This window comes from Pithys albifrons, chromosome 22, assembly GCF_047495875.1.
Source record: "Pithys albifrons albifrons isolate INPA30051 chromosome 22, PitAlb_v1, whole genome shotgun sequence".
NCBI lineage: Eukaryota > Metazoa > Chordata > Aves > Passeriformes > Thamnophilidae > Pithys > Pithys albifrons.
Window position 1 is genome coordinate 3018596 of NC_092479.1, and position 27148 is coordinate 3045743.

Here is a 27148-nt window from a genome sequence, read left to right on the forward strand (position 1 = left end):
CACAGGGATGCCCAGAGGGCACAGGGACCCGGGGGCACAGGCACAGCCAGGGAAAACAGGGACCACCAAGGATGTGGGGACACCTGGGGCAGAGGGACCCCTGAGGGACAGTGATCCTTGGGGAGCACAGGGATCCCTGGGACACAGGGACACCCAGGGACAGTGGGGGGCAGAAGGAACTCTGGGGACACAGGGACACCCCCGGGGGGCACAGGGACCTGTGGGACACGGGAACCACAGGGACACCCCTGCAGGGCACAGGGACCCCAGTAACACTGGCACCACTGTGGGGCACAGTCACCTGGGGACGTGGGGATCCCTCGGGGGCACAGGGACCCCCAGACACAGGGACCCTTCGAGGACACAGGGACCCCAGGGGGTGGGCACAGGGACCCCCATTGGGGACACAGGGACCCCTTGGATCGGGCACAGGGCCCCATTGGGGGCACAGGGACCCCCCGAGGCAGGCACAAGGACCCCTCGGGTTGGACACAGGGACCCCCCTAGGCGGGCACAGGGACCCCCCGGGTGGGGCACAGGGCACCACTGGGGACACAGGGACCCCTCGGGTTGGGTACAAGGACCCCTTGGGTCGGACACAGGGACCCCCCGGGTCGGACACAGGGACCCCTCGGGTCAGTCACAGGGACCCCTTGGGTCGGGCAGAGCTCCCTATTGGGGACACAGGGACCTCCCGGGTCGGGCACAGGGACCCCCCGGCTCAGGCACAGGGCCCCATTGGGGGCACAGGGACCCCCCGGCTCGGACACAGGGACCCCCCCGGCTCGGGCACAGGGCCCCATTGGGGGCACAGGGACCCCCCGGGTCAGACACAGGGACCCCCCGGCTCGGGCACAGGGACCCCTCGGGTCGGACACAGGGACCCCCCTAGGGGGGCACAGGGACCCCTCGGGTCGGGCACAGGGACCCCTCGGGTCGGGCACAGGGCCCCACTGGAGACACAGGGACCCCTCGGGTCGGGCACAGGGACTCCTCCGGGTCGGACACAGGGACCCCCCGAGTCGGGCACAGGGACTCCCCCGGGTCGGGCACAGGGACCCTCCGGGTCGGGCACAGGGACCCCTCGGGTCGGACACAGAGACCCCCCGGGTCGGACACAGGGACCCCTCGGGTCGCGCAGAGGCCGCGGGGCCGCTCCGGCCCCTCCCACGTGCGGGCGCGCGGCGGGGGCGGGGCCTGCGGGCGGCGGGGGCGGGCACTGATTGGGCGGGCTCGCGGCGTGACGCGCGGGGCGGGGCGGGGCGGCGGCGGCGGGAGCGCGCGGCGGGCCGGGAGCGCGCGCGGGGCGGCCATGCTGCTCACCGTGTTCTGCCTGCGCCGCGACCGCTCCGAGATCACCTTCAGCCTGCAGGTGGACGCCGACTTCGAGCTGCAGAACTTCCGCGCCCTCTGCGAGCTGGAGTCCGGCATCCCGGCGGCCGAGAGCCAGGTCAGGGCCTGCCCCCGCGCCGCCGCCCCGAGCGGCGCCCACAGCCAGGGCCCGGGCGGTGCCCCCGGGGTCGGGGTGGCCCCACAGGGCCTGGGGGGAGCGGCGGTGCCCACGGGGTGGGGGGCGGTGTGGAGGGAGCGGCGGTGCCCCCGGGGTCGGGGTGGCCCCACAGGGCCTGGGGGGAGCGGCGGTGCCCACGGGGTCGGGGTGGCCCGGGTGGGACCGGCTCTGTGCCCCCTGTTCCCACAGGCTTTGGGGTCCCCTTGGGCTGTGCCCCCCTGTTCTCACAGGATACTCCCGGGCCGTGCCCCCCTGTTCTCACAGGATTCCGATCCCCCCGGGCTCTGCCCCCCTGTTCTCGTAGGGTTTGGGGTCCCCCCGAGCTGTGCCCCCCTGTTCACACAGGGTTTGGGGTCCCCTCGGGCTGTGCCCCCTGTTCCCTCAGGATTTGGGGTCCCCCCGGGCTGTGCCTGCCCCCTGTTCCCACAGGGTTTGGGGTCCCCTCGGGCTGTGCCCCCCTGTTCCCACAGGGTTTGGGGTCCCCCCGGGCTGTGCCTGCCCCCTGTTCTCACAGGGTTTGGGGTCCCCTCGGGCTGTGCCCCCCTGTTCCCACAGGGTTTGGGGTCCCCTCGGGCTGTGCCCCCCTGTTCCCACAGGGTTTGGGGTCCCCTCGGGCTGTGCCCCCCTGTTCTCACAGGGTTTGGGGACCCCCGAGCTGTGCCCCCCTGTTCTCACAGGATTTGGGGTCCCCTCGGGCTGTGCCCCCTGTTCCCTCAGGGTTTGGGGTCCCCTCGGGCTGTGCCCCCCTGTTCCTCAGGGCTTGGGGTCCCCTCGGGCTGTGCCCCCCCCTCCTCCCCCCGGGGTCGCGGCCCCGGGGTCTCCGCCCGCGGATCGGGAGTTTGGGGGTAGTTTGGGGGTTGTTTGAGGGTTGTTGGGGAGGGTCGCGGTCCCTTCTCTCTGGTTTGGGGGGGGGGAAACGCGTCGCTTTTGGCTCCGAATCCTGTTTGCCCCTCGGGGAGGGCTCCGACCCCCCGTGACTCGCGGGCCCTCCGGAAACGGCCGGGGCAGGTCCCGCTGAGAGGGGGAAAATAAAGTGGGTTTGTTGTTTTTGTTGAGGTTTCGTAGGAATTTGGCGTTTAAACCGGGCAGGATTGGGACGAGAGGGGGAAAGGTGGTGGCTCGTGGGATCCTCAAACCCCTGAAGTGTTTGGGAAAGGGTTTGTTTATCCCATCAAACCCCTGCCTGGTCTGGGGCGGAAAGGGCACATTGAGGCTTTTCCTGCCTTTTTTCCACCCAGGTGTGGGGACCAGACGGGCACACCAGCAAATATCCCCCCCCCCAGCCCAAATTCGGGGCTCACTCGTTGCCAAACACGCGGGTGGGGCCGGTCTGGGCCATCTGTCCATCCCTCATCCCCCGGGGTTTGCTCGTGGTTTGGGTTCTGTCCCACTTTTTTGGCCGTTCTTCCCAGTTTTTCCCAGCCAGGGCGGTGTCTGCTCCTTTTCTCCACTCTGGCTCTGCCTGGCAGAGTTTGTGGAGTTTATTGGTGGTGGCTTTTGCTTCCCGAGCCTTTTCCCAGTCCCCATTAACAAAGTGTTTTTCCAGCCAAGCCAGGATTAGTCAGCGCTGGGAGCTGCAGGGGCAGCCCTGGGGCTGGAGTTGCCCTCGCCCAGCAGGTTCCCAGGGGAGTTTGGCTTCCCCTCCGCCTTGGGCAGGCCTTGTGTTTTGGGAGGCCGGTGTTGAGGGGAAGTGATCCTAGAGCAGGGATGGGAAATCCAGGTGAGGTGGATTTTCCTTTAGAGAAAATCTCTGAATTTTGGGTGGGTGGTAGAAAGAGAGAACTCACCTCATACAAAGGTTCTGACTGTCTCCAGCAAACCCCCTGTGTTTGTGGTGACCTCCTGGATTTGGGGACAGCCCCTACCCTGGGAGTCTGCAGTGCCTTTGACATCTCCAGGCCTGAACTGGAGTCCAACTCCTGCCTGTCCCCTGTCCCTCAGTGACTGCAGCTCCGGGGCTGCTTTAGGATAACGAGGGGTCCCTTCTCCGCTTGTGTTTTGCTGGGAGTTCCCTGGAAGGAGTTTCTCCCCCAGCTGAGCTGTGCAGGGTTTGGTGCTGCCAGCCCCGGGTCACACACAGTGCTGTGCTTTTGGAGCCACCTCTGCCTTCCTTCTGCTCCTCCATCTGCCACTCCTGCATCATCCCGTGCCGAGCTTGCCACGTGGTTATTTATTACTCCTCTCCCTCTCCCTCTCCCTCCCCTTCCCAGTGTTTGTGAGGTGTTTTAGGGATCTTTAATGGGGAGAAGGGTTGGACAGCAGCAGGAATTTCTGCCTGGAAGGGGTGGGCAGGGGGCACAGCAGCAGGAATTGCTGTCTGGAAAGGGTGGGCAGGGGCTGCCCAGGGAGGTTTGGAGTTCCCAGCCCTGGAGGTGCCCAAGGCAGGACTGGCCGTGGCACTCAGAGCTCTGGGCTGGGGGACAAGGTGGGCATCGGGCACCGGGTGGGCTCCAGGGGCTGGGAGGGCTTTGCCAAGGTGGGCATCGGGCACAGGGTGGGCTCTGTGGGCTGGGAGGGCTTTGCCAAGGTGGGCATCGGGCACAGGGTGGGCTCTGTGGGCTGGGAGGGCTTTGCCAAGGTGGGCATCAGGCACAGGGTGGGCTCCAGGGGCTGGGAGGGCTTTGCCAAGGTGGGCATCAGGCACAGGGTGGGCTCCAGGGGCTGGGAGGGCTTTGCCAGGGTGGGCATTGGGCACAGGGTGGGCTCTGTGGGCTGGGAAGGCTTTTCCAAGGTGGGCATCAGGCACAGGGTGGGCTCCAGGGGCTGGGAGGGCTTTGCCAACCTCAAGGATTCTGTGCAAAAGTTATAAAAGTACAAGTTACCAGTGATGCAACTCGTTGTGTGGAAGGACTTGCCATTCTGAAACCACAAACAGGCAGTTTCACATCTACCAAACGTGGCTGTTTTCTGCCCTTTTCCCACCACCGAGGTGTGCATTGTGTTCAAGGTGTTGTGTTGGCACGAGAGAGGATGAGTTCCATTGTGAGGGTCGTGCAAGGTGGAGTGAACCATTCCTGTGTGTGCAGGAGGGTCAATCCCAGCCTTTTTCTGTGCTTGGGAGGTGAATTCCGGGTGCTGGGGTGGGGCAGGAGCCGTGAGGGGTCCCAGGGAGGGCAGGTCACAGGTTGGTGTGAGATAACAGAGGCTGTGCCGGTGGCTGAGGTGATAAGAGGAGCTGGGTGAGCAGAGAGGAAATAATTGGGCTCAGTGTGGTCTCCTCCACTCACTGAGGCCTTGGCGTTTCAGGAGAAGGGGCAGGGAGGCTCTTGCCAGAGCTGTGTTGTTCTGGCAGCACCTCATTCCCTTTGTCTCTGTCTCTCTGTGCCCTCCATGTCCTGTTATTTGCCATGCTCTGGAATGTTTGAGGGTTCTGGGTTTGGTTGCTGGGGGTTCCCATGGCTCGTGCCTGGGGTTCCCATGGCTCCTGCCTGGGGTTCCCATGGCTCCTGCCTGGGGTTCCCATGGCTCCTGCCTGGGGTTCCCATGGCTCCTGCCTGGGGTTCCCATGGCTCCTGCCCGGGGTTCCCATGGCTCCTTCCCGGGGTTCCCATGGCTCGTGCCCGGGGTTCCCATGGCTCGTGCCCGGGGTTCCCATGGCTCGTGCCCGGGGTTCCCATGGCTCCTGCCCGGGGTTCTCTGCTCCTTGAGGAGGTTCTACCCTGTGGCATCACACACAGGGAACCCACCAGTGCCTGCATCCCTGCCAGGGCCAGAGCCTGCCCTCCTGCAAAGCTGCCACAGAGCAGACCATCGAAAGGCAGCAAAATCTAGTCTGTTCCAGGAGTGGAGCAGGATGGGTCAGGAGTGGATTAATCCAGTCTGTAATGGACGTACCACGAGTATTTAATTCATTGTCTGGGCTGTGAGGCTGAACGCTCATAAATCCAATCCCCAGCAAGATGACAGAAGTAAAGCCTCACTTAAACTGATTACCTCGTCTCTCCCGGAGTGTCTGTGCAGGGAATCTGCCACTCCAGATTTGGGTGTGCAGCTGGGATTTATGACAGGCTGGTGCTGCAGCAGCACCGACCCCGCCGGTAACGTGAGAGGCCGTGCCGGGCTCTGCCAGCACGGGCTGACCTTGGTTACCCCAGGCTGTGGTGTGGGGTGGACACCAAGCACCTCCATATCACTGCCCCTGCCCTGGGGGGGCTCTGGGGGTCCCAGGCCAGGCAGGACCTGCAGGGGGGTGTCAGTGAGAGGGCAGGGGCAGCTCCTGCTCATTTCATAGAATCATAGAATGGATTGGGTTGGAAAAGACCTCCAGGATCATCAAGTCCAACCCTTGGTCCAACTCCAGCCCCTTTACCAGATCATGGCACTCAGTGCCATGGCCAAGCTCAGTTAAAAAACCTCCAGGGATGGGGAATCCACCCCCTCTCTGGGCAGCCCATTCCAATCCCTGAGCACTCTCTCTGCAAAGAATTTTTTTCTGCTCTCCAACTTCAATTTCCCCTGGCAGAGCTTGAGCCCATCGTGCCCCCTTGTCCTATTGCTGAGTGCCTGGGAGAAGAGACCAACCCCCACCTGGCCAGAACTTCCCTTCAGGGAGTTCCAGACAGTGCTGAGGTCACCTCTGAGCCTCCTCTTCTCCAGGCTGAACACCCCCAGCTCCCTCAGCCTCTCCCCACAGCACTTGTGCTCCAGTCCCTTCTCCAGCCTCGTTGCTCTTCTCTGGCCCCGCTCCAGCCCCTCAATATCTTTCCATCCTGTGTTTCCCCAGTCCTGCTGCCTCTGACTGCCAGCCTGGGCTCTGGTCACTGCTGCTCCTCCTGCCTTGCCTTGCTGTGGCACCTCTGCTGATGGGTCAGAATGTTGTGTGAGGGTCTGTGTGAGATTTTGGAGCTGCTGGAGTGAAACAATCCAAGTCTAGACCTTCAGACAGGACGTGGTTGGGTTTTGGGAGCATGTTGGGTCTGCTCCCCGTGATAACATCAGAGCTGTGGCCACACCAGCACTGGGAGAGCCTCTTCTCTGCCAGTCCCAACCTGTGGCAAACCTGTTCTTGCTGAACTGGCCTTTTCCAGCTTCAAAAAGATGCAGTTTGGCTGAACAAGGTGGTAAAACTTGAAATCTGATCATGTTCCTGAGGGGTTCCTGCCAAGTTCTCAGGCACTCCTTGCTCTGAGCTCCTGCCAAGGGTTGGACCCGACCCACTTGGTCTCACTGTGCTCCAGGGAAGGCACAGAAACCTCTGCCTTGGTAGGTGCCATTTCTGGGAATATTTGTTCCCATAAATCCCAGCTTTATTTTGCTTTTCCTCCTTCCCTTTGATTCAGGGCATCTGTGGGTGTTACAGGTCCCCAGTGTTAAAGGGAATGTTCCAGTGGGGATTATTAACCTTTATCTCAGTGTTTCTGTGTTTAACCTGTGGCCCCCTCCTTAGGCTGGGTTATCAGAAGAGAAATGATACGACTTTGTGTTGCACAGCCACAAGAACGTCATTCCCCCCATGGATTGATGGCACTTTGGGAGCGGTGCCTTTGGGTGCTCCCAGTCTGGGTAAACTGGAAAGCACTGAGCTGATGATTGAGGTCCCTGCAGAACTGGTTATTCTGGGGAGCTGTGCTGGGGGAAGAGGCAGAGATCGTGGATGTTGGGCTGGATCATCCATGGATAGACCCGGATTGGCGCTGCCGGAATGTCCGTGGGTGCTGCCGTGGGGGCAGGTCACGCTGCAGAAAACATCCCTGGCTTGTGTTACCATAGAGGTCGGAGTTTGGCAACGTGGGCAGACAGCCCTGGTCAAGGCTTGCCTCCCTTTGCTGCTCTTGGCCTCTAATCAGGACAGACCAGCCCTTCTCTGAGGTGCTGAGTGTTGGAAGCCACTGCTGGGTCTCGGCAAGTCCAGCCCTGTGTTGTCCAACCACATGCATGTGCCCGAGGCCGAGGGGTGTTGGCCAGGCCTGTGAGAACATCACACCTTCCCTTCTGGAGCTTGACATGGGTCTGCAGGATTTACTGGAATGCTTTTTGTCCCCCAGAACTGACATCTTGCCTGTTTTTTTGTTCCCCCCTGTGCTGTGGTGCCGGTGGCTCTCGGGGCGCTCCCCTGGCTCAGATCGTTTATGCGGAGCAGCCGCTCACCGACAACAACCGGTCCTTGGCCTCCTATGGCCTGAAGGACGGGGACGTGGTGATCCTGCGGCAGAAGGAGACGGTGGAGCCCCGGCCCTCCATCCGCTTCCCAGGTGAGGAGGGCTCTGTGCCAGCTGCTGCCCAGCCTGTGCAGGTTCCTCGGGATTTATCCCACACCAGCTCCTGTTGGCCTCTGACACCCACTGGGGCAGGGAGGGAGGGTGATGGGATGAGGCAAGAGGGGCTTTTAAATTCACTGAAGGGCTTCTAATGTAATGGCTGGTTGGTTCTGAGGAAGCCAATGCCATTTTATTGCTGTTTTGGGGAAATACGGAGGCAGCAAGGAGGGTTCAGCATAGTTTTGGTGAAGGTATTTGAGCTTTCCTACAACCACTTGTTCCCTTCCCACTGGCCATGATGGCACAGCCGTGTCAGACCCAGGAACATCCCCTATGGATGTGTCCTGAATGTGTCCTATGGCAAATTCCCTGAGGAGCCACATCTTACCAAACCCAGTGGCACAAACGTGTGTACACGTGAAAGGCTCCTCTGGGAATGCCTGAGCAGAGCCCTGCACCTCTTCACAGCCATTCCAAGCAAATCCCAGTCATAAAATATCCCTGGAAAAGGTGCCACAGGCTGAGAAGGGCGTGGGAGCATTGCTGAGGTCCTGGTCGTGCCTCAGCTGGAGGATGGGTACCTGCAATGCAGGTCTGCAGGAACGGTACTACCTTTTTTTCCCCCTGCTTTCTTTTAACCCAAGAGACTGAAGTGCCTGGGAGCCACTGGGTTTAGCCCTGCGGTCCCTCCGTGAGGGATTCACGTTTGGGAAGCTGGGAATAACTAGTCAGCAAGTGCATTTCAGGGGATTAAAACTGGGGCAGACAGACAAGCCCAGTTACATAAACCCCCGTCATCGCTAACCCAGTGACCCGGGGCCGTGGCTGCGCTTCCGACACAAACTGCGGCTCCCGGGATCCGCCCCGGTGCAGCTTTAGGGCAGCTCATCCCTCCCGTGGTTTTCCAGCAGAGCTGTAACCACGAAGCACCGACACCTGTGCTGTTCCTCCCTCCAGGTCTGCCCAGGATAGACTTCAGCACCATCGCAGTCCCCGGGACGTCCTCGCAGCCGCCGCCGGCCCCGCCGCGGCCTCGCCCGTCGCCTCCGGATGCTCCGGCGTTCCCGCAGGGCCTGGACAACCCGGCACTGCTGCGGGAGATGCTGCTGGCCAACCCCCACGAGCTGTCCCTGCTCAAGGAGCGCAACCCGCCCCTGGCTGAGGCCTTGCTGAGCGGGGACCTGGGTGAGTTGGGCTTGGAGCTGCCAGGGGGGTGTGATGAGCTGGGAGCGCTGGGGGCCCACGAGGGGTGGGTAAAAGGTGCCACCTGGCAGCACTCAGGGCAGAGTTCTCTGTTTCTGGGTGTATTTCCCCTGCTTGGCTTCTTTAATATCCTCTGGAGAAGAGGAGGCTCAGAGGTGACCTCAGCACTGTCTGGAACTCCCTGAAGGGAAGTTCTGGCCAGGTGGGGGTTGGTCTCTTCTCCCAGGCACTCAGCAATAGGACAAGGGGGCACGATGGGCTCAAGCTCTGCCAGGGGAAATTGAAGTTGGAGAGCAGAAAAAACTTCTTTGCAGAGAGAGTGCTCAGGCATTGGAATGGGCTGCCCAGAGAGGGGGTGGATTCCCCATCCCTGGAGGTTTTTCAGCTGAGCTTGGCCATGGCACTGAGTGCCATGATCTGGTAAAGGGACTGGAGTTGGCCCAAGGGTTGGACTTGATGATCTCAGAGGTCTTTTCCAACCCAATCCATTCTGGGATTCTCTTTCCCCTGCCCAGAAATACCAGATGAACAGGTAAGGAGGGTGTGTGAACACAAGTGACTCAGCTCTTGGTTTTTACACCAAGACTCTGCCAAATGCACATTTTCCAGTAAAGGTGGTGTGTTTGCTGCATCCCAGAGCCCACTGGGACTCAGCAGGGACCAGCAAGCTCTAAAACCAGCCCTGTCCAGAGTTATTGGATGCTGTGGGAGTGGACCTTGGAAAGGAACACACAAATAGGGTCTTTTGGGAGCTTTTTCTATCGCAGTAGTCACAAATGGTTAAGTTTGGTTAGTCTTGGAAGTGTCCATGTGTTTTGGGCACAGGTGGAGCCTTGTACCATGTCCCTCACTGCCTCTGCAAGTGAGTAGCTGATGTTGGTTCCTTGTTCTTCCTGCAGGGCAAGCTTTGAACTCTGGTGTCCTTTTGGTATGAAAAGAGTGGAGTTTTGGGCATCCAGAAGTGCTTCTAAACCTCTGCAGGATGTTTAGTTGGGAAACAAATCCTGTTGAGTTTGGAGAAATGAGTGAAGAGAAGGAGCTTTTAGCAGGAGGCTTTTTCCCACTTTCAAGGTTATATCCACATGATTTCTCTGCCAGAGGAAGCCTGAAAGAAACTTCCTTGGATATTGTCAACCTATTTAATTTTTAATTCTGACTCTAGTTCCTATCCAGAGTTAAAACCACGTTCTTTGCATTCTCAGGCTTCTTCATGCTTCTTGCTGGGGGTTTTCCCTTGAGCAGAGGAGCTGCCCTTGGCCAGGAAACCAGAGGTTAAGCCCAGGATACCCAGGAGTGGCTCCTCTGCTGCTCTGCCTGGTCTGTGCATACCAAACTTGGACCCAGATGTGCATTTTCAGTCCCAAATGGCTGCACTGGGCTCTCAGGAGGAAGGGGTTTGGTCTGGTTCTGCCCTTGTCCTGCTGCACAGCTACTTCTCTGGGTGTTTGGGCACAGATCCAGTCCAGCTCAGCTCTAATTCCCAAATATCCACGTGGATCTGTGCCCTGTGGCTGTGCTGGATGAAGGCACCTGCTGTAGAGAGGCCTAATTTCAAAAATCCAGACAGTAAAATGCACCCAAGGGCTCCCTGAGCACGTAACAGCCCTGGAGCCAGAGCTGCCTCCTGGGATCTGCATCCCTGGAAGCAAACCCAGGATTCTCCATGAGTACAGCCCTCCATGCACTGCCAGGACCTTGGGGGGATGTGTGTGATCCCACCCAAGTGGTGAGAAACAGCCAGAGGCCATCCAGAAAGTGGGAATCCAAAAGCTGTGGTCTTCAAATGTCCATCTAGTCTTAGAGTCTGGCCTGAGACCCCCTGGTTCCAGTGGTGGGCATTCATATTTAGGGATTATAATCTCTAGTTTAGGTTTCCTTGGGTTTAAAGGAAATTTTTGTGTCAGCCTTTGTGGGTTTTTTCATTATTTTTCCCTATAAAAATGTATGTGCCAGGAAACTGAGTTTGACTGGGCAGGATTTGGGAAGGGACAAGAAGAACAAGCTCTGTCCAGTTGCTTTTCATCTCAGCAGGTTCCTGCATTTGTCCCCAATCCTTTGAGGTCCATCCACGCTGCCCTCAGAGGGAGCTTTTTCCTGTGTGCTGCTGAGTCTGCCCCTCAGCCCTCATCAAAGGAAGCCTTTGCTGTGCCAGAATTTGATTTGCAAGAGTAATTTCCAGTAAAAAGCCTTTCTGTATCTCCTTGTTCCCACAGAGAAGTTCACCAGGGTGTTGCTGGAGCAGCAGCAGGACCGAGCACGGCGGGAGCAGGAGCGGATCCGACTCTACTCCGCTGACCCCTTTGATCTCGAGGCACAGGCCAAGATAGAAGAAGACATAAGGTAAGAAACCAAAGTGCCTTGTGGGATTTAGGGATCTTTCCTGGGGAAAACACTGCTGTGCTTCCATCCATGGTGGTGTTTCCTTGGAGGAGGCAGAATCTGAACACACTGCTTGTCAGACACAGGTTTGCTTGGCGGGTGATGCTCTGGGCCGTGTGGGAATGTTGGGATTTGGGATGTGTAGGTGCAGCCCATCCCCTGAGAGTGTCCAGCTGAGCACAGAATGTTCCTCCCTGGGAGGGTGGGCAGGCCCTGGCACAGATTCCCAGAGAAGCTGTGGCTGCCCCATCCCTGGGAGTGTCCCAGGCCAGGTTGGATGGAGCCCTTCATGCCAAGCCTGGAGCAGCATCCATGGGGAGGGAGTTTGGAGCATCCATTCCAGCCTGGTGTCCTCCCAGGCAAAGGCAGGAGCAGGTTATATTCTCAGGGCTATAAATGATGATATTTTGGATAAAAAGCTCTGGATAAAAAGCTTGGAGCAGCATCCATGAGCATCCATTGTAATATGCCCAAGGAAAGGCAGGAGCACGTTATATTCTCAGGGATGTAAGGGGTGATATTTGGGTTAAAAAGCTCTGGATAAAAAATCTGGAGCAGGACCTGGAGCAGCATCCATGAGTATCCACTGGAATATCCATTCCAGCCAGGATAAAACAGGAGCAGGTTGTATTTTCAGGGATATAAATGATGATATTTGGGATAAAAAGCCTGGAGCAGGGCCTGGCAGCATCTGTGGGGAGGGGTTTTAGAGCATCCATTCCAGCCTGGTGTCCTCCCAGGGAAAGGCAGGAGCAGGTTATATTCTCAGGGATATGAATGATGATATTTTGGATGAAAAGCTTTGGATAAAATCCTGGAGCAGGGCCAGGGAGAGGAAGGGGCAGCTGAACTTCTCCTGAAAGAGGCATTTAATGGGGGGCAGAACCACACCCTTAACTGTCTCTAAGGACAATCATAGAATCACAGAGAGATTGGGTTGGAAAAGACCTCTGAGATCATCAAGTCCAACCCTTGGGCCAACTCCAGTCCCTTTACCAGATCATGGCACTCAGTGCCACGGCCAATCTGCATTTAAAAATCTCCAGGGATGATGCTGGAAAACCACTTCCCATTCCTGGGAGTGCCCAAGGCCAGATTGGACAGGGCTTGGAGCAACCTGGGACAGTGGGAGGTGTCCCTGCCCATGGCAGGGGCTGGAATTGAATGGTCTTTGCAGTCTCTTCCCACCCAAATCCTTCCATGACTATGATAGGAGGTGACAGCACCTCTGTCTATCTGTGTGATGTCCTGGAGTTGCCTGAGCTGGGCCAGTCTGAACCTGGAGCATCTCTGGAAGGCACAGCTCCTCTTCAAGGAGGAGCCTGGGGTGCCTCAGTTGTGTTCTGAGCCTGAGAGCTGGGCTGGTGTTGGGCTCTGAGCTGAGCTCAGCACAGCAATGTGGGGTCACCTCTCCCAGCTGCCCCTGAGGTTTGGTTTCACATCCTGCCAATTGTTCTGTGTCTCTGGCTAATTCCAGACTCCAACAGTGCCACTGTCTGAGTGATGTTCTGCAGAACCACATTACCCCTCCTCCCTCTTGCTGCTTGCCAAATGTAATTGCTTTGGACTGAGGCCTGATGGCTTCAATTGAGTGATCAATCCTTGAGGCAGGACATGGCTCTTAGTTCCCACCCACTGATAACCAAGTGTCTCTCTGGTACAGACTCATCCTTGCTCAGAACCAAAACTGAGTGGTGGTAAGAGTTGTTCTCACAAGGTGTTGGTGCTGGATAAATGCTCAGCAATGCAGAAAACAGACATTTGTAGACAGTGGAATGTTGCTTGGGGGCACAGGAGTTCCTTCCTTCTGCTGAGGAGCAGAAAAAGGGGGTGTGCCCAAGGCTGTGCAGCTGTTTGGAAACACTTTGGGCTGAGCATTCCCCAAATTTCACACCCCACTTAGTGGAAAGTGAAATGGCATCAAAATTGGAGCCCTTTGTTGGGAGATAAAGCTGTTTCAGGTGCAGTCACTGTGGATACCCATCATATCCAAGGTCATCCTGGAGGCCATGAGGGGCTCCTTGAAGAGCATTTCTTCACTTGGCCTGAATTTGCACCAAGGGCTTGTGCTCATGGTGAATTTCTTGCTGTGGTTTTGCTCCCCTCCCTCCCTTCCTGTGCCTGGGAAAGGAAGGATACCAGGGAAACAGATTTTAATGTTCAGCTGCTGTGTGGGATTCCAGGGATGGAGCTCCTGGCAACATCTCCCTGTGCCCTCGCCATGACTAATGAACACACAAGTGTTTTGCTGGGGAATCCTCCGTGTTAATGCTGTGCTGGCAGGTCCCTGTGGCCAACACAAGGTCCTCAGGAGCTGAGGTTGTTAGGCAGGGGTTGGAAGGAGCTCTGGCTGCTGATGAACAGCTTGTTGTCTGTGGAATACACCAAGATCATCCCTAGTAATCCCTCAGCTCCGAGGTCTGTGTTCAGCTGTGCTTTCAAGGTGTGTTTGTAAGGTGGGGGCAGCAGGTCTGGCTGTGAGTCAGAGGGATGTCACAAGGCCTGGCTGGTAGAAATTCTGATTTTATTCTCTCCATGAAATTCAGGCAACAGAACATTGAAGAGAACATGACGATAGCAATGGAAGAGGCTCCCGAGAGCTTCGGGCAGGTGGTGATGCTCTACATCAACTGCAAAGTCAATGGACACCCCGTGAAAGCCTTTGTGGACTCAGGTGAGTTACCCCATTTTCATCTCTTTGTCCACACTCTCCCTCACTGAGGGTGACAGTGAACATTCTGGTAGTTTCCCCAAAAAGCCCCATAACAAAGCACTGCATGACAAGATGTTGAAGCACCTTGTTGGCCCCTGAGCACAGTCTGAGTTGCTGAAGGTGAGCAGAGCAGATAGTGGAGAGCAGCAGTGTGTGAACACCCCGGGTGGGTCAGGGCTCCTGTCAGAGCTTCTGGGGCTACCATTCCTGCAAGGTCCCTGCCACATGTCTGTGTCTTATCTCATTTTGCACACAGGGGGATTTCACACGCCTTTTAAAGTGATGGTTCCCATCCACAACCCCAGAGGGGAAGTTCTTGGGGTTGTTCCATCTCTGCAGTAACAGTCAGTGCTGCCCCGTGTGTGGGCAGCCAGGTCATAGAATCACAGAATGGATTGGGTTGGAAAAGACCTCCAGGATCATCAAGTCCAACCCTTGGTCCAACTCCAGTCCCTTTACCAGATCATGGCACTCAGTGCCACGGCCAAGCTCAGGTTAAAAACCTCCAGGGATGGGGAATCCACCCCCTCTCTGGGCAGCCCATTCCAATCCCTGAGCACTCTCTCTGCAAAGGATTTTTTCCTGATCTCCAACTTCAATTTCCCCTGGCAGAGCTTGAGCCCATCGTGCCCCCTTGTCCTATTGCTGACTGCCTGGGAGAAGAGACCAACTCCCACCTGGCCACAACTTCCCTTCAGGGAGTTCCAGACAGTGCTGAGGTCACCTCTGAGCCTCCTCTTCTCCAGGCTGAACACCCCCAGCTCCCTCAGCCTCTCCCCACAGCACTTGTGCTCCAGTCCCTTCTCCACCCTCGTTGCTCTTCTCTGGACCTGCTCCAGAGGCAGCACAGTGGGATTCCCAGGAAGCCTTTGAGCCCTGGGGGAGCTGCTGAGGGCCAGACCTTGAGCTCTTCTGGGAGAGAATTTCAATTTGTGATGGGGATTTAACAGGAATTGTGTTGCTGGCAGGTGCCCAGATGACCATCATGAGCCAAGCCTGTGCTGAGAGGTGCAACATCATGAGGCTGGTGGACCGGCGGTGGGCCGGCATCGCGAAGGGCGTGGGGACACAGAAAATCATTGGCAGGGTGCACTTAGGTAAGTGCTGGCATTTTTGGGGCAGCTTTAGCAGGGGTGTGACTGCATTCCCCACAGTCCTGGCACCGAGGAGTGTCTGGTTTGATGCTTTAACTCCTGCAGAGGAAAATCAAAGTGCATCCGCAGTGTGTGTGTGTTTGTCTCAGGCACAGAACTCTGATTTCTGTCTCATTTAATGCTTTGTTTTAATGGAATTTCCGTGACACTTGGAGGGGAGGGAGCCCCCAGCTCCTGCAGGTGTAGAGAACACACACTGTGGGGGCAAAACCCGAGGGGAATGTGGAGCACCACAACCTTTCCTGTTTGGGTGGGAGCGTTGGGCAGGGATTGCTGCTCAGGAGGGGCTCCAGCACAGTGCAGTGTGTGCTGTTCCTTTGGGAAGAGGAGCCTCTCTGTGCTCTTGTGCAGCTTTTCTGGATGGAAAAAATGGTCCTTATTACCAAAAAATCGATTCTCTTCACTGTTGTCACTGCTCAGACTTGTGTTCTAATGAGCTGTTCACAGTCCCTTGAGTTTGGGGGGTCAGAGAGGCAGAACTTGAGGCTTCTGAGCACTCGGGACCTCGACAGGCCTGGCGGTCCCTGGGGCTTGAACAGGGCTGGGCTTCTGTGACCAGAGCAGGGCACCAGAGCTGTGGTTTCAGACATGCCCAGACCTTCATGGGAGGGGGAAGAGCAGGAAGCAGATTTGTTGGGCTGCAGCAGTGACTTCTCTCCCTCGTGTTTCAGCTCAGGTGCAGATCGAAGGGGATTTCCTGGCGTGCTCCTTCTCCATCCTGGAAGAGCAGCCCATGGACATGCTCCTAGGACTGGATATGCTTAAGAGGCATCAGGTATCAAAACCTCCTCTAAAACAGTTCCTGGCTCTTCCAGGTTAAGTGCAAAGTGCAATGTAAGTGCCTTGCCTGTGAATTCATTAGGATTTTCCTGGGGACAGCTGAGAGTGTATTATCTTCCATCCTGGAAGCACATCCACAGCATCCATCATAGACAGCTCCAGGGTGTCTGGCTGCTCCCTGGAGCTTTTTGCTCTGATCAGAGATGCTCAAAGCTTTGTAACTGAATGATTTATTACAAATCAAGTCAGACAGGGCCCTTTGCTTGGAGCTGATGCTCCTGGCCCGGCGTTCCCTGCCGGGAGCTGTTCCCATTGGAATGGGGTCTCTCACTGAGGGCTCTGCCACGGTCCTGACGTGTCGATGAACTCCCTGAAGGGAAGTTCTGGCCAGGTGGGGGTTGGTCTCTTCTCCCAGGCACTCAGCAATAGGACAAGGGGGCACGATGGGCTCAAGCTCTGCCAGGGGAAATTGAAGTTGGAGAGCAGAAAATAATTCTTTGCAGAGAGAGTGCTCAGGGATTGGAATGGGCTGCCCAGAGAGAGGGTGGATTCCCCATCCCTGGAGGGTTTTCAGCTGAGCTTGGCCGTGGCACTGAGTGCCATGATCTGGTAAAGGGACTGGAGTTGGACCAAGGGTTGGACTTGATGATCTCGGAGGTCTTTTCCAACCCAAGTGAGAAGAGAAGAGCGAGGCTGGAGAAGGGACTGGATGTGGCTCTGAGTGTCCTCTTAAACACCTCCAGGGATGGAGAATCCACCATGTCTTGATCCAACCATGTCTTGATCCAACCATGTCTTGATCCAACCATGTCTTGATCCAACCCTACTGTGATCACCAGCCCAGGGCACAGAGTGCCCTGGGCTGGTGATCACAGTGGGGTTGGATCAAGGATTGGACTTGATGATCTCAGAGGTCTTTTCCAACCCAGTCAGTTCTCTGATCTGTGATGCTGTTCCACAGTGCTCCATTGATCTCAAGAAGAACGTCCTGGTGATCGGCACGACGGGCTCCCAGACCACGTTCCTGCCCGAGGGGGAGCTGCCCGAGTGTGCCCGGCTGGCGTACGGCGCGGGGCGCGAGGACGTGCGGCCCGAGGACATCGCCGACCAGGAGCTGGCAGAAGCAATACAGAAGTCCGTGGAGGAAGCAGGTACCAGGATGAGCCCAGCTGAGATGGGAACCTGCTGCAGTTCTGCTGAGTGTGGGGATGTCTGTGAGCAGTTCCAGCTCCTGGAAGGTGGAGAGAAGGGGCTTTGTTCTTGCTCCAAGTGCAATTCTGTCTCCCTTTCTGGACAGCCAGACCTGCATGAAGGCATTTGGGGGGTTTGCTGTTTCTTTGGTGCTTTGCCTGCAGCTCCCCACCTGCTCTGGTTTCCTGGCCCCTTAAGGAGTGGACACTGGGGGCTGTTGTGGCACCTGGTCACTGGTGTCACGTTGAAGTGCCTGGCAGGGACGTGGCTCAGCTCTGGGGAGGCTCCCCAAGTCCTGCCCTTAATGGCAGCACCTTGGACAAGCAGAGCAGCTGTGGCAGTGGCAACAGCTCATGCCAGTTTTTAGGAACAGCACTACATTTTTCCCTGGAGTGGTTCTTGTGCCCTCAGAGTGGGAGTTGCTTCCTTGCAGTTGCTCTGAGCTTCAAAAGCTGAATTCACTCCTGATGTGCATCCTCAGCCTTAAATGGGATCTGCAGAGGGGACTCTTCCCCTCCTGCAGTTTTGTCCTCAGTGCCCCTGGAGTCCTCACGCTGCACAGATGCAGTGACTGAGCTCGGGAGGATTTTGGTGGCTGCAAAATTTGGTGAAGTAATTTTATTTGTGGCCAAAATAGCTGCAAGCTGAGCTGTGATCCACATGGCCTGAAACTCACATTTTCTGCTCAACTCCTCCCTTAATTCAGCTTTTGGCCAAAGGAAAAATTCATTATTTTTCCCCTGCTGTTACAGGAAACCTGTGAATACCTCAGGGTGTTTTCCTTAGGCCTTTTCCAAGATTTTTAAAAATAACATTTTATATCTGAGTGTTTTATAGAGACCTTTGAGTGTTCCTGCTCATTTTTCCTCTGGAAGCTGACAGTAAATTCTGCTTCCCACACACATGCAGAACTCTTTGCTGGATCAGATTTCAGCTGATGAAGTTTACTTCAACATTTTTATTGCTAATTTTTTAAGACTCTGGCATGCTTATATTTAAAATTCAAGTGAGATAACAAGATTTAACTATATTTTTATATATTTATCAGATATTAATGTATATATTTAACCATAGATATATATAACTAGTTGAAATGCACTGGAATTTTTGTTCAACACTTCCCAGTTGCTGCTTTACAACCCAAAGAGTGAGTCACAAATAATGAAGTTGATAATATTAAGGGGAGCACAGGACTGCACTTTTGCTCCCTTTGGCCCATTTTCTTCCATCCTAAGAATATAAATTCTCCAGAGAAGTAAAAACCTCAGGTCTGGCTTTAATGAATCAGTAAGAAGTACTTTACAAGTGTGATTTTTTCAGCCAAATTTGAATGTTGATTAACTCAAGTTGCAGCCAGTGGAGAGAAACACAAACACAGGTTTGACCTTCCAGTCAGGGTTTGACGTCGCTGAAGGTCAGACTTGGTACCTTGGGCTTGTGTCTCTTCCATAGCTGGCAGGGGTAAATATTGGCTCTTTTCCTGCTAAAACCTGGAGCCTGATGAAGCCTGGGTTGGTTTTTGGAATATATCTCCACTTTGGATGAGACTTTGTAGAAATTATAGTTGGCTGGGCTTAGTTTTCTGCTGAAAGAGTGAACTAACAAGCAAACCTCAGCCCAAACTATGAGTCTTTACAAAAAAGCATTTTAGTTGAGTGTTTTAAAAAGAAAAGTGCCTGAAATGACTTAAATCCAAGCTGCTCATGTACCTGATACAGTTCTAAGGGCCATGTGCCAATCAGCACTCGGCCACTCTCCACTGATGCTGAGCCCTAAAGGAATGTCAGAGATTTATGGGAATAGGAAATCCATGTTGTGTGTTCACTCACTGCTCTTGTAGCACACCAAGGCACAGGACCAAGGTGGGGCTTGTTCAGCTTGGCTGTGACAGTCCTGACACAGGACCAGCCTCTGGCCCACAGGCATTTGTTGGCTGTTTCCCTAAAATGTCAGCAAATTCCCTCTCTCTCTCTTCCAAAACCTGAGTTGCTGCCAGGTGGTACCAAGAGAACCAAGAAGGGAAAGAACAGCACACGGAAGAAGGAGAGAAAGAGAAGGAGATGAAGCACCAGAGAAGCTCAGCTCCCCACAAGATGTGTGTTGTTTCCTAAGAGCTGGAATTTTTGCTGCCTTCCAGGAGATGGCACAACACAGACTCCTGCTTGCACCTGGAGGCTATTAAAGTGCTCGTTCTGAATGCACCTGGATTATCCTTGAGCTTTATTTAATCCCTGGAGCCCACCTAAGGGAGTCTCATGATCTCTGTCAGCTGACCTGCTGGTGGTGGCTGAGGTGGTGCTGGAGGCCTGGTGTGGTTCACTGGCACCTGGATCCTCCTCATTTATTTCTGAGGGCTTGATGCTCTTTTGTGCCACTTCCCCATCACTGGGAAACTCAGTGATCGTGGGGGATTTACAAACAAACCTGGCAGCAAAACTGGAGCTGTGTGAGGAGGAGGAGGAGGAGGAGAGGCAGTGCAGTCAGGCAGGTCTCCTCACACCCAGCTCTTCCTCCAGGCAGCCTCTGTCCAGTCACTGCCACCACACAGAGCTCAGGCTGTCCCTGGTGGAGGGAATTCATCCCTGATGGTGCACTTTGTGGGAAGGGTTTGTTCCTGGTATCAGCTGGATTGATGGCCCTGGTGGGGCAGGGATTCAGCTCCTGTGGGTGCCCCAGGAGGAGAATGACACAGAGCAGTGCTTGGCAGAAAAGCAGCCCCTGCTGCTGCCTCAGTGCAACTCCCTGGTGTGTTTGATCAGATCCAGAGGGTCAAAAGACAGTTCTGCCTCCTCCCTAAAGGGCTGGTCTGGGAGCAGAGGGTGTGAATGGAATCCTTCCATGTAGCAACAGAAAGGATCTCTGGTTTTCATCCATATCCTGTGTCACAAGGCTCTTCTCCCTTAGGAAAGATGAGCAGTGCATCAGTCTGAAGGAATTGCATCGATCACTGGTACTGCACCAGCTTAACAGAGAATGGAAGAAACAAGGGGCTGAGGGGAGAAAGGCAGATTCCATCTGGAATTCAAAGGGAATCCTGGCTGTAGGTGTGGGCATGATGAGCTGTGCCCCAGTACTCCTGTAAAAGGGAAAGATTTCAGGAAAATCAGTGTGTTTAAGACCTCTGAGTTTGGGAAGGGAAAGGGAAAGGGAAAGGAGCTCACCCAGCACGAACTGTGGCTGTGTGAGCTGGGAGGGGCAGGGCTGTGATGGCAGGACAGATCCAGCCACAAAGGTCAAGTGAGTGACTTAAGGAGAGGCTGATACCTCAGCGAGATTAGACTGTCAGCAAGATAAGGGCACTTGTTTAATCTCTCCTGATAACCAGAGCCAGTGTTTGGTGCTACTGGTAGAGACCTGCAGTTCATCCACTCTCAGGGTGGGAAGTAACCAGAGAACTGGGCTTGACTTCTTACTGTTTCTCCTTTGCTTTGCCCTTCCCAGCCTCAGCAGCTGCTCCTTTGGGGGATTTCTTTCCCCCTTGGATCTGTACCCTTGGGCAGCAGGGTGGTGTTTGCTCACCTTCCCTTGCCTGTGGTGGCACTGCTGGGAGCACAACCCAAGGACTGTGTAGCCATCTCAATTCCCGTCCCCCTGAATTGTGTCTCCCGAATATCTCCAGTGAAAGGGAGAGCAGAGCAGCAGACACGTGCCCTTTGCTGTGTGTAGGATCACCCACAGACCTCTCTGCAGCACAGGCAGTACAGAACCACCTTTGGCAGAGTTCCCTTGACTTTTGTCCCAAATTCCCCAGGCAGGATCCCCCTGGGAGGCAGCAGCTCCTGCGGCCTCGGCGCTGTCGCAGGAGGGAGCTGTGACTGTGCATGGTGTGTGCTCTGAGTGCTAACACGAGTCTGGTGTGTTTGTTTCCTAACCCAAACAGAACGTCGGAAGCCTTGATGCATGTAGTGTGTGTTTACTGCAGCTGGAGTGGGCCACAGACCAGGTATTTATGCTGCCCCTTTCGGTCTGCGCCGCCGCGGTGCCAACAGTGGCTCTGCCGTGTCCTGACTGCTCCTTTCCTTCTGTCTTCTCCAGAGAATAGTGACAAAGAAACTACCTCACTGGAAATGCCCTCATTACCAGCTTCTGATGGGTTTCAAAATCCAGTCCAGTCTTCAGGACTAAATTCCAAGATCTGTAATCCCACAAATCAATTACTTGATCGTTCTGTCTCTGCCCCTGCTTCAATTTGCTCATCTGAATCCAGCCTCGCAGAGCCCGTTGATCCCAGAGCCGTCAAGACTTTTGACTCTTCACCTGAACACCAGATACCCCTGGAAAAAGAGCATCCTCTGGTATTAGAGCATCTTTCCAATAGCTCTTCCTTGGCAAATAACAACCCCTCTCCCCACCCTGGGCAGGGAACCTGCTCCAATCCAGCTTGCCTTTCACAGAAGACATTTATTGCTGACATTTTAAAGGAATGTAACACTAAAGGACAAGATGACAGTCAGGAACATCCTCTGGAAGTGACAAAAGGCAGTTTGGCTGATGCTGCTGCCAGGCATGGGCAGGATGAAGATGTCTGTGTGCCCTCAGAGCAGGAGCAAGAGCAGGAGCTTCCCACAGACCATCGGGCGTGCAAAGAGCCAGAAAAGGAACATCTGGAGGAGCAAACTGAGACAACTGACCCAGAACCTCCTTGCCATGTTGGTGGGGTTGAGAAACCTGTTGTGGGAGAAGCCAACCAGCTAGAAAATCCTGCCCTGGAAACAAGAGATGGACTGGAGAGAGCAGGTCTTTCCTGTGTGAGAGGGATTATCCAGTTGTCAGCCTCCTGTGTGCACATGGAAGCCTCCATGGAAGTGGATGTGGCTGAACAGGCTGCAGTGCAGGGCTCAGGGAGGGAGCAGAAGCAGCAGACTGAGGACAGACATGTGTCTGACCTGAACTCAGACACCTTTGCCATGGAGGTGGAGTTGCTGAAGTCTCCACCCTCCTCAAGTGAGTCGATTCCCACCGCTGATGTCCCACAGTCTGGAAGCACCAGTGAAATCCCTGCAGAGTTGTCTGATCTGGTGGCTGAAGCCAGCTCTTCCCCCTCCAGCATCACCCAGCTGGGCACAGATCCAGGAGGACCTTCAGAAGAGCCGTGTTTCCCTCTGGCATCAGCCTTGAAGGAGCTTCACAAACTCTTGGTCACCAGTCAGAGAGGGGACTGTAAGATCCTCGCCTCCGAAGAAGTCTCCCAGCTGGAAATGGTTCTCCAAGAGCCAGCAGCAGTGCAGAAGGGGCTCCCTGAAGGTGAGGGGAAAGGCTTGGCTCCAGCCAGCCAGGAACAGAGCTGTTCCTGCCATGAGGGGAGCCAGCCTTGTGGTTCTGGCAGAGAGCACGTCAGCGCTGGGCAGCCTGTGCTCAGTGAAGGGGCTTCAGAGGAGCAGAAGGGTCCAGGTAAGAGCCATTTGGTCGTGGTGAGTCCAGCAGCCACACCTGGGCAGCAGCAGAGCCCGAAGAAGGGGGAGACTTTGGCAGAAGGTTCTCAGAGTCCAACTAGTCTGACTTCAGAGCAAAACACACCCCTTTCCTCCACACCTGCTCTGGGTGAAGGTGCACCTGGGGATCCTCAGGGCCTGTTCACTGGGAGAAGCAGCAGAGCTGCTCCTGAGGGTGGGTGTGAGGAGCCACCACTGGGCCCACCAGCTGCCAACAGCAGACTGACCACGGGGGCCACCCCTGCCTTCCCCACGGCCGATGTCGATCGGATCCTCGGCGCCGGTTTCTCCCCGCGCGAGGCGCTCGAGGCCTTGGAACAGGCGGATGGGAACGCGGATCTCGCCCTGCTCATCCTGCTGGCCAAGAGCATCGTCGTCCCCACGTAACAGGGAGCTGACTGGGGGGTCTCTTCTTCTGCAGGATGTATCTCAATTGCACACCACGATGGATGAGCAGAATGTTGAGCCAGATGTTTTTTAATGATTTGCAGCCAAAGTAACTTGTCTCTTCTGTTTTGCTTGTTAGATTTGGCCTTTGAGAAGAAAGAAAACACCCCAGTGTTGTGTGGACAGGATAGCTGTTAATTCTGCATCCTGGATTAACATTGCTGGGTTTATTTAAATGTACTATTTTAGAGCAAGCTCCAGTGCTATGAATAAAAAGCAGAAGCCGTTGCGCTCACTGCCCTGTCTGGAGCAAAGTGGGTTGTGACAGGATTGGCCGTGGGATGGGAGGTACATGTGGAGTCCACACAGACTCTGGATTTGTTGTGGCTCTTTGTAACCCAAAATCCAGCTGTTGAAACTGTCCTGGCAGCTACTAAAGGTGTGTAGGTGCCCATGGATGGCTTTGCCAGAGGAGGGAGGGCTGTGGGGCTTTTTGGGAGTGTGTGTTTTCGTGTGTGCACAGGGAAGGCTGATGCTTATTTTTGCCAAATCTTTTAGTGTTGGTTAGATTTAGAGTTGGACTCTGTGATCCTTGTGGATCCCCTCCAGCTCAGAATATTCTGTGGTTCTGTGATGCTCTCGGGCCAGTGTGCTCCAGTTTACAACATGGGGATAGAAGAAAGGAAGGGATAGAATTTGGTGCTACCAAAACTTAAAAGAGACATTTTAACTTATTTGGAGATGTGTTGGTATTAACTGCAGGGGATGGGGGGAGGGAAAAGGAGTATTTGACTTTTTTTTTGTAGCCTTGCCCACATCTCATTTCCCCCATGCAAAAAGAACAAGCTCAACCACTTTAAGGCAAAACCTTAATGACAAATTTGTTTAACAAACCAACCATGTGTTACAGCTCCAAATCCCCCTCTGCCCGGGGAGGAGTGAACTTCATCTCTCTGGCTGCGTTCCCTGTGCCCTGAGAGGGGCTGGGATTGGAAGAATCTGCTTTGCCCTGGTTTGTCTGGGTGTCTGGGGATGATCAGCCTCTCAGCTGGGGGTGCTGATCTCACATCTCTTCAAGAGCCAGAGCCCCCCAACAGGGTTCATGAAACAAATGCACTGACGTGGCTTCTGCGCTACAACCGTCGTGGCCTTGTGGGACATCCTTGGTGAGTCCCTGCGTGGTGAGGCCTCACCGAGGCTGTGCTGTAGGAGGCCCCTTCCAGATGCTTTTTTGGGGGATGAACTCCTTTGCAATGCTCTGCAAAGCCCCAAAACTATCAGGGCTGGGGAAGGAGAAGGAAAGTGTGGCTGAAACCAAATTTTAAGTAGGAACTTTGATTTAGTCCCACTTGCAAATCTCAGACGTGGCTTTGTGTCAGGTGTTCCTCTTGGACTTGCTGCGTTGAGCGACGGCTCGGCAGCACCAGACACGTGTTTTTGTTTGTGGCTTCCATGTGGTGTTGTTGTTGTCTCAGGCCTGTGTCCTGGTGTTTCATGTTCCCTGTTGCTTTAGCAGGTTCCCTCCATGTGTGCTGGGCTGTTTTTGTGCAGGTGGCATTTAAAGCCAAGGCAGGTTTGGTTTCATCTGTCACCTCGCAGGCGTTTCTGCTGTCGGTGAGCGCCGGTGTCAGGTTTGTCTCAGACCTTTGGGCAGCCCAGAGATCCTTTACCCTGTGGAGGGCCTTAAGGCATTCCCCTCTCCAATGGGCTTTTCCGTGAGCTGGGGCAGTCCCAGCCAGGTTTGGCTGGTGTCCCTCTGCCTGTGACGCCGGCAGCGGGTGTTGCTCCGTGTGGGAAGCTGCACTTGGCTCTCTGGGAACCCCTCGCAGAATCAGCATCCAGTGATCCACTGGAGACTCAAAATTTTGAGTTGCTGAGGTCAACTGCAGCTTTCTCATCTTCACCAGGTGGGTGGTGGAGTTACCCCTACAGAAGGTTTGGTTTAATATTCCTGCCATGAGCACCTCCAATCAGTGAAAGCCCCTCTGTGAAGGGCTGCTACAGGAGTACAGTGTCATCAGGTCTCCAGGAGCCTTAGGAAATAGGATCTATCAGACCCATTCCCATCTGGTTCTCTATCAGAAGTAGCAATGAGGCTCCCAGCTCTCAGACTCAGAGCAACTTCGGCCAGATTTGCTCCCAGTTTGTGCTGCAGGGCTGGGTGGGGTGGTCCTGGGAGCAAGGGAGCACAGGTACCAGGTGCAGGTTGGCCCTTTTGGATGGAGGAGAGCTGAACCTGCACCCTTAGTCTGCAGGTGGATCTACTGCCAGCTGCTTGGAGCATCAGATATTGGCTCCTCAGTGTTGGCTCCTCCAGTCAGCCCCTTGTTGTGCTCACCCTTTCTGTTTCAGAGCTGTTGCCCACAGCTGGGTCAGGTGCTGCTGCTCTGCACCAGGCTGGGGACAGGCTCTGGTTTCATGGCCACTGAGGCTGCATGTATGGAATTTCTGCTACAAAAGCTTTAGAGCATCAGCCAGTCTGCTTCAATGCTCAGTTTGATTCCTTGTCAAATACAAGCTTAGAAACCTGCCCTTCTGCCAAAGCTGTATGGAATATTTATCCACAGTGCTGCAATTCCCTGGGTAATTCTCTCCAAACTGCTAGAAACAAGCCCTGACCCCTCACTGGTAAATATTCCTACAAGTCTTTTATCAAGTAGGTCCAAGCCTGGTGATTTAAATCTCATTTCTGAGCCTTGTTTTGAGTGAATGGCTACACGCTGCTAAATTAGTGAATAATTTTTTAGAAGATTTAGGAGAAAATTGGGGCAGTGGTGAGTATTTAAAATAAAATATCATAGAATGTGTGTTTAGCAAACACTGTCCAAGAGGTGTCTTTGTCTCAGTGTGTGTCCTCTCTGCTGTGTGCACACACATCCTCTGCTCAGCCTCCAGCAATCCCTGCACTGCTCCCTCTGTTGACCTGGCCCACACAGTGGGAATATTTCTGAGGAAGGAGGAATGACAGAGCACTGGGGCTTGTTGGGGCACCACCAAAAGCTGTTCAGGTTTCCAAGGACTGAGTATCCTGGCCAAAAATCAGGCACTTTGCTCTTCTCTTCCCCTCCCCATTAATCAGTGCTCCAGTGTCACATCAGCAAAGGATGTCACCATGGAAGTCCAGCCCTAGAGAGTACAGCCATGCTCAGAAGCTCCTTCATAAAGCTGCCAGTGCCTGTGGGACCCCGGTGGGTCTGCAGAGCCTGTTTTGGGTGTTCCTGGAGCACTGTTGGTTTCTGACATTATTTTCCTTAAAGACATAGAAGGAGTTGACTCAGCCTCTTGCTGGGGATGTTTCTCTGCACAAGGCCATAGGTGAGCAGATGTTTAGTGCAATCCCAACAGCTGGAAGTTTCTGAGCACAGGTTTCTGTGACAAAAAGAGAGATTATTCCTGGTGATGGTCCCTGGCATGTGTTCCTGCTGCTGGACAGAGCTGAGCTGTGCTCTCACCCTGACAATCTGCCTTGTTGCTGCCTATGTTTGACTTGCTATGTAGACACTTGGTCTCCAGGACTGTTAACCATGTAATTTCTCTGTTCCCCTCTTCCTGTCTTTGTCTCCCCCCTTGCCATCTCCTCAAAAGTAGCAATATTTAAGTGTACTTGCTGAATGCTTGACTGCAGTTTTCTGTAGGATGCTCTGCCATTGACAAAAGGAGGAGCAGATCCCAGAGGTTTCCTCACCAGACTTGGACTTCTTGCCAAACAGCTCCCCAGAACTTTATCAGGAATTCAAAGAGGAGAAGTCCAGAGGTATTTTTGCCTGCCTGGGAAACGGGGTCAGTTTTGTGTCCATCATTCCCCTCTGAAGCGTTCAAGAGATTTCTTCCTGCACTGTGTAGACAAGGCTTAGTCTGTGATCCAAACTGCAGCAGTTTGGGTCACACTTTGATGCTTTTTAGCTTCAGAGTTTTACACACTCACTTAGGGAACTTGAGGGAACCAATACTCAGGAATCCTAAAGCTGGTTGCATTTGTGTCATTGACTCTTGTGGGCTGAACGTGCCGTGGCCTCGCAGGCGGCTGAGGGGAGGAGTGGGGGTGTCATCAGTGGGATGTGGTTCTGCCCAAAGTAATACACACTTGATTCTTTTTTTTTTGATTTTTTTTTAATATTGGGGGACTGTTTATCAACAACATTGATGTGTAAAAAAAAATTTGATATTTAAAAAAAAAAGAATAAACACTTTATCATAATGTT

General features: G+C 54.7%; 1 protein-coding gene across 4 annotated transcripts; it reads left to right on the forward strand.

Moving 5' to 3' along the window:
- Positions 1 to 1266: 1266 nt before the first annotated feature.
- On the forward strand, positions 1267 to 27148 carry DDI2 (DNA damage inducible 1 homolog 2). Of its 4 annotated transcripts, XM_071575449.1 has the most exons (10): positions 1267 to 1450; positions 7572 to 7701; positions 8665 to 8892; positions 11124 to 11250; positions 13836 to 13963; positions 14971 to 15099; positions 15828 to 15931; positions 16898 to 17087; positions 21008 to 21070; positions 21163 to 21249. In XM_071575449.1, exons 1-9 carry the CDS (start codon positions 1313 to 1315, stop codon positions 21022 to 21024), a joined length of 1191 nt encoding a protein of 396 aa, XP_071431550.1. In that variant the 5' UTR covers positions 1267 to 1312; the 3' UTR covers positions 21025 to 21070; positions 21163 to 21249. The 4 variants fall into 4 exon arrangements, with proteins under 4 accessions (XP_071431550.1, XP_071431548.1, XP_071431549.1 ...); XM_071575447.1 differs by lacking the exons at positions 21008 to 21070; positions 21163 to 21249 and adding an exon at positions 19114 to 20999; XM_071575448.1 differs by lacking the exons at positions 21008 to 21070; positions 21163 to 21249 and adding an exon at positions 19124 to 20999.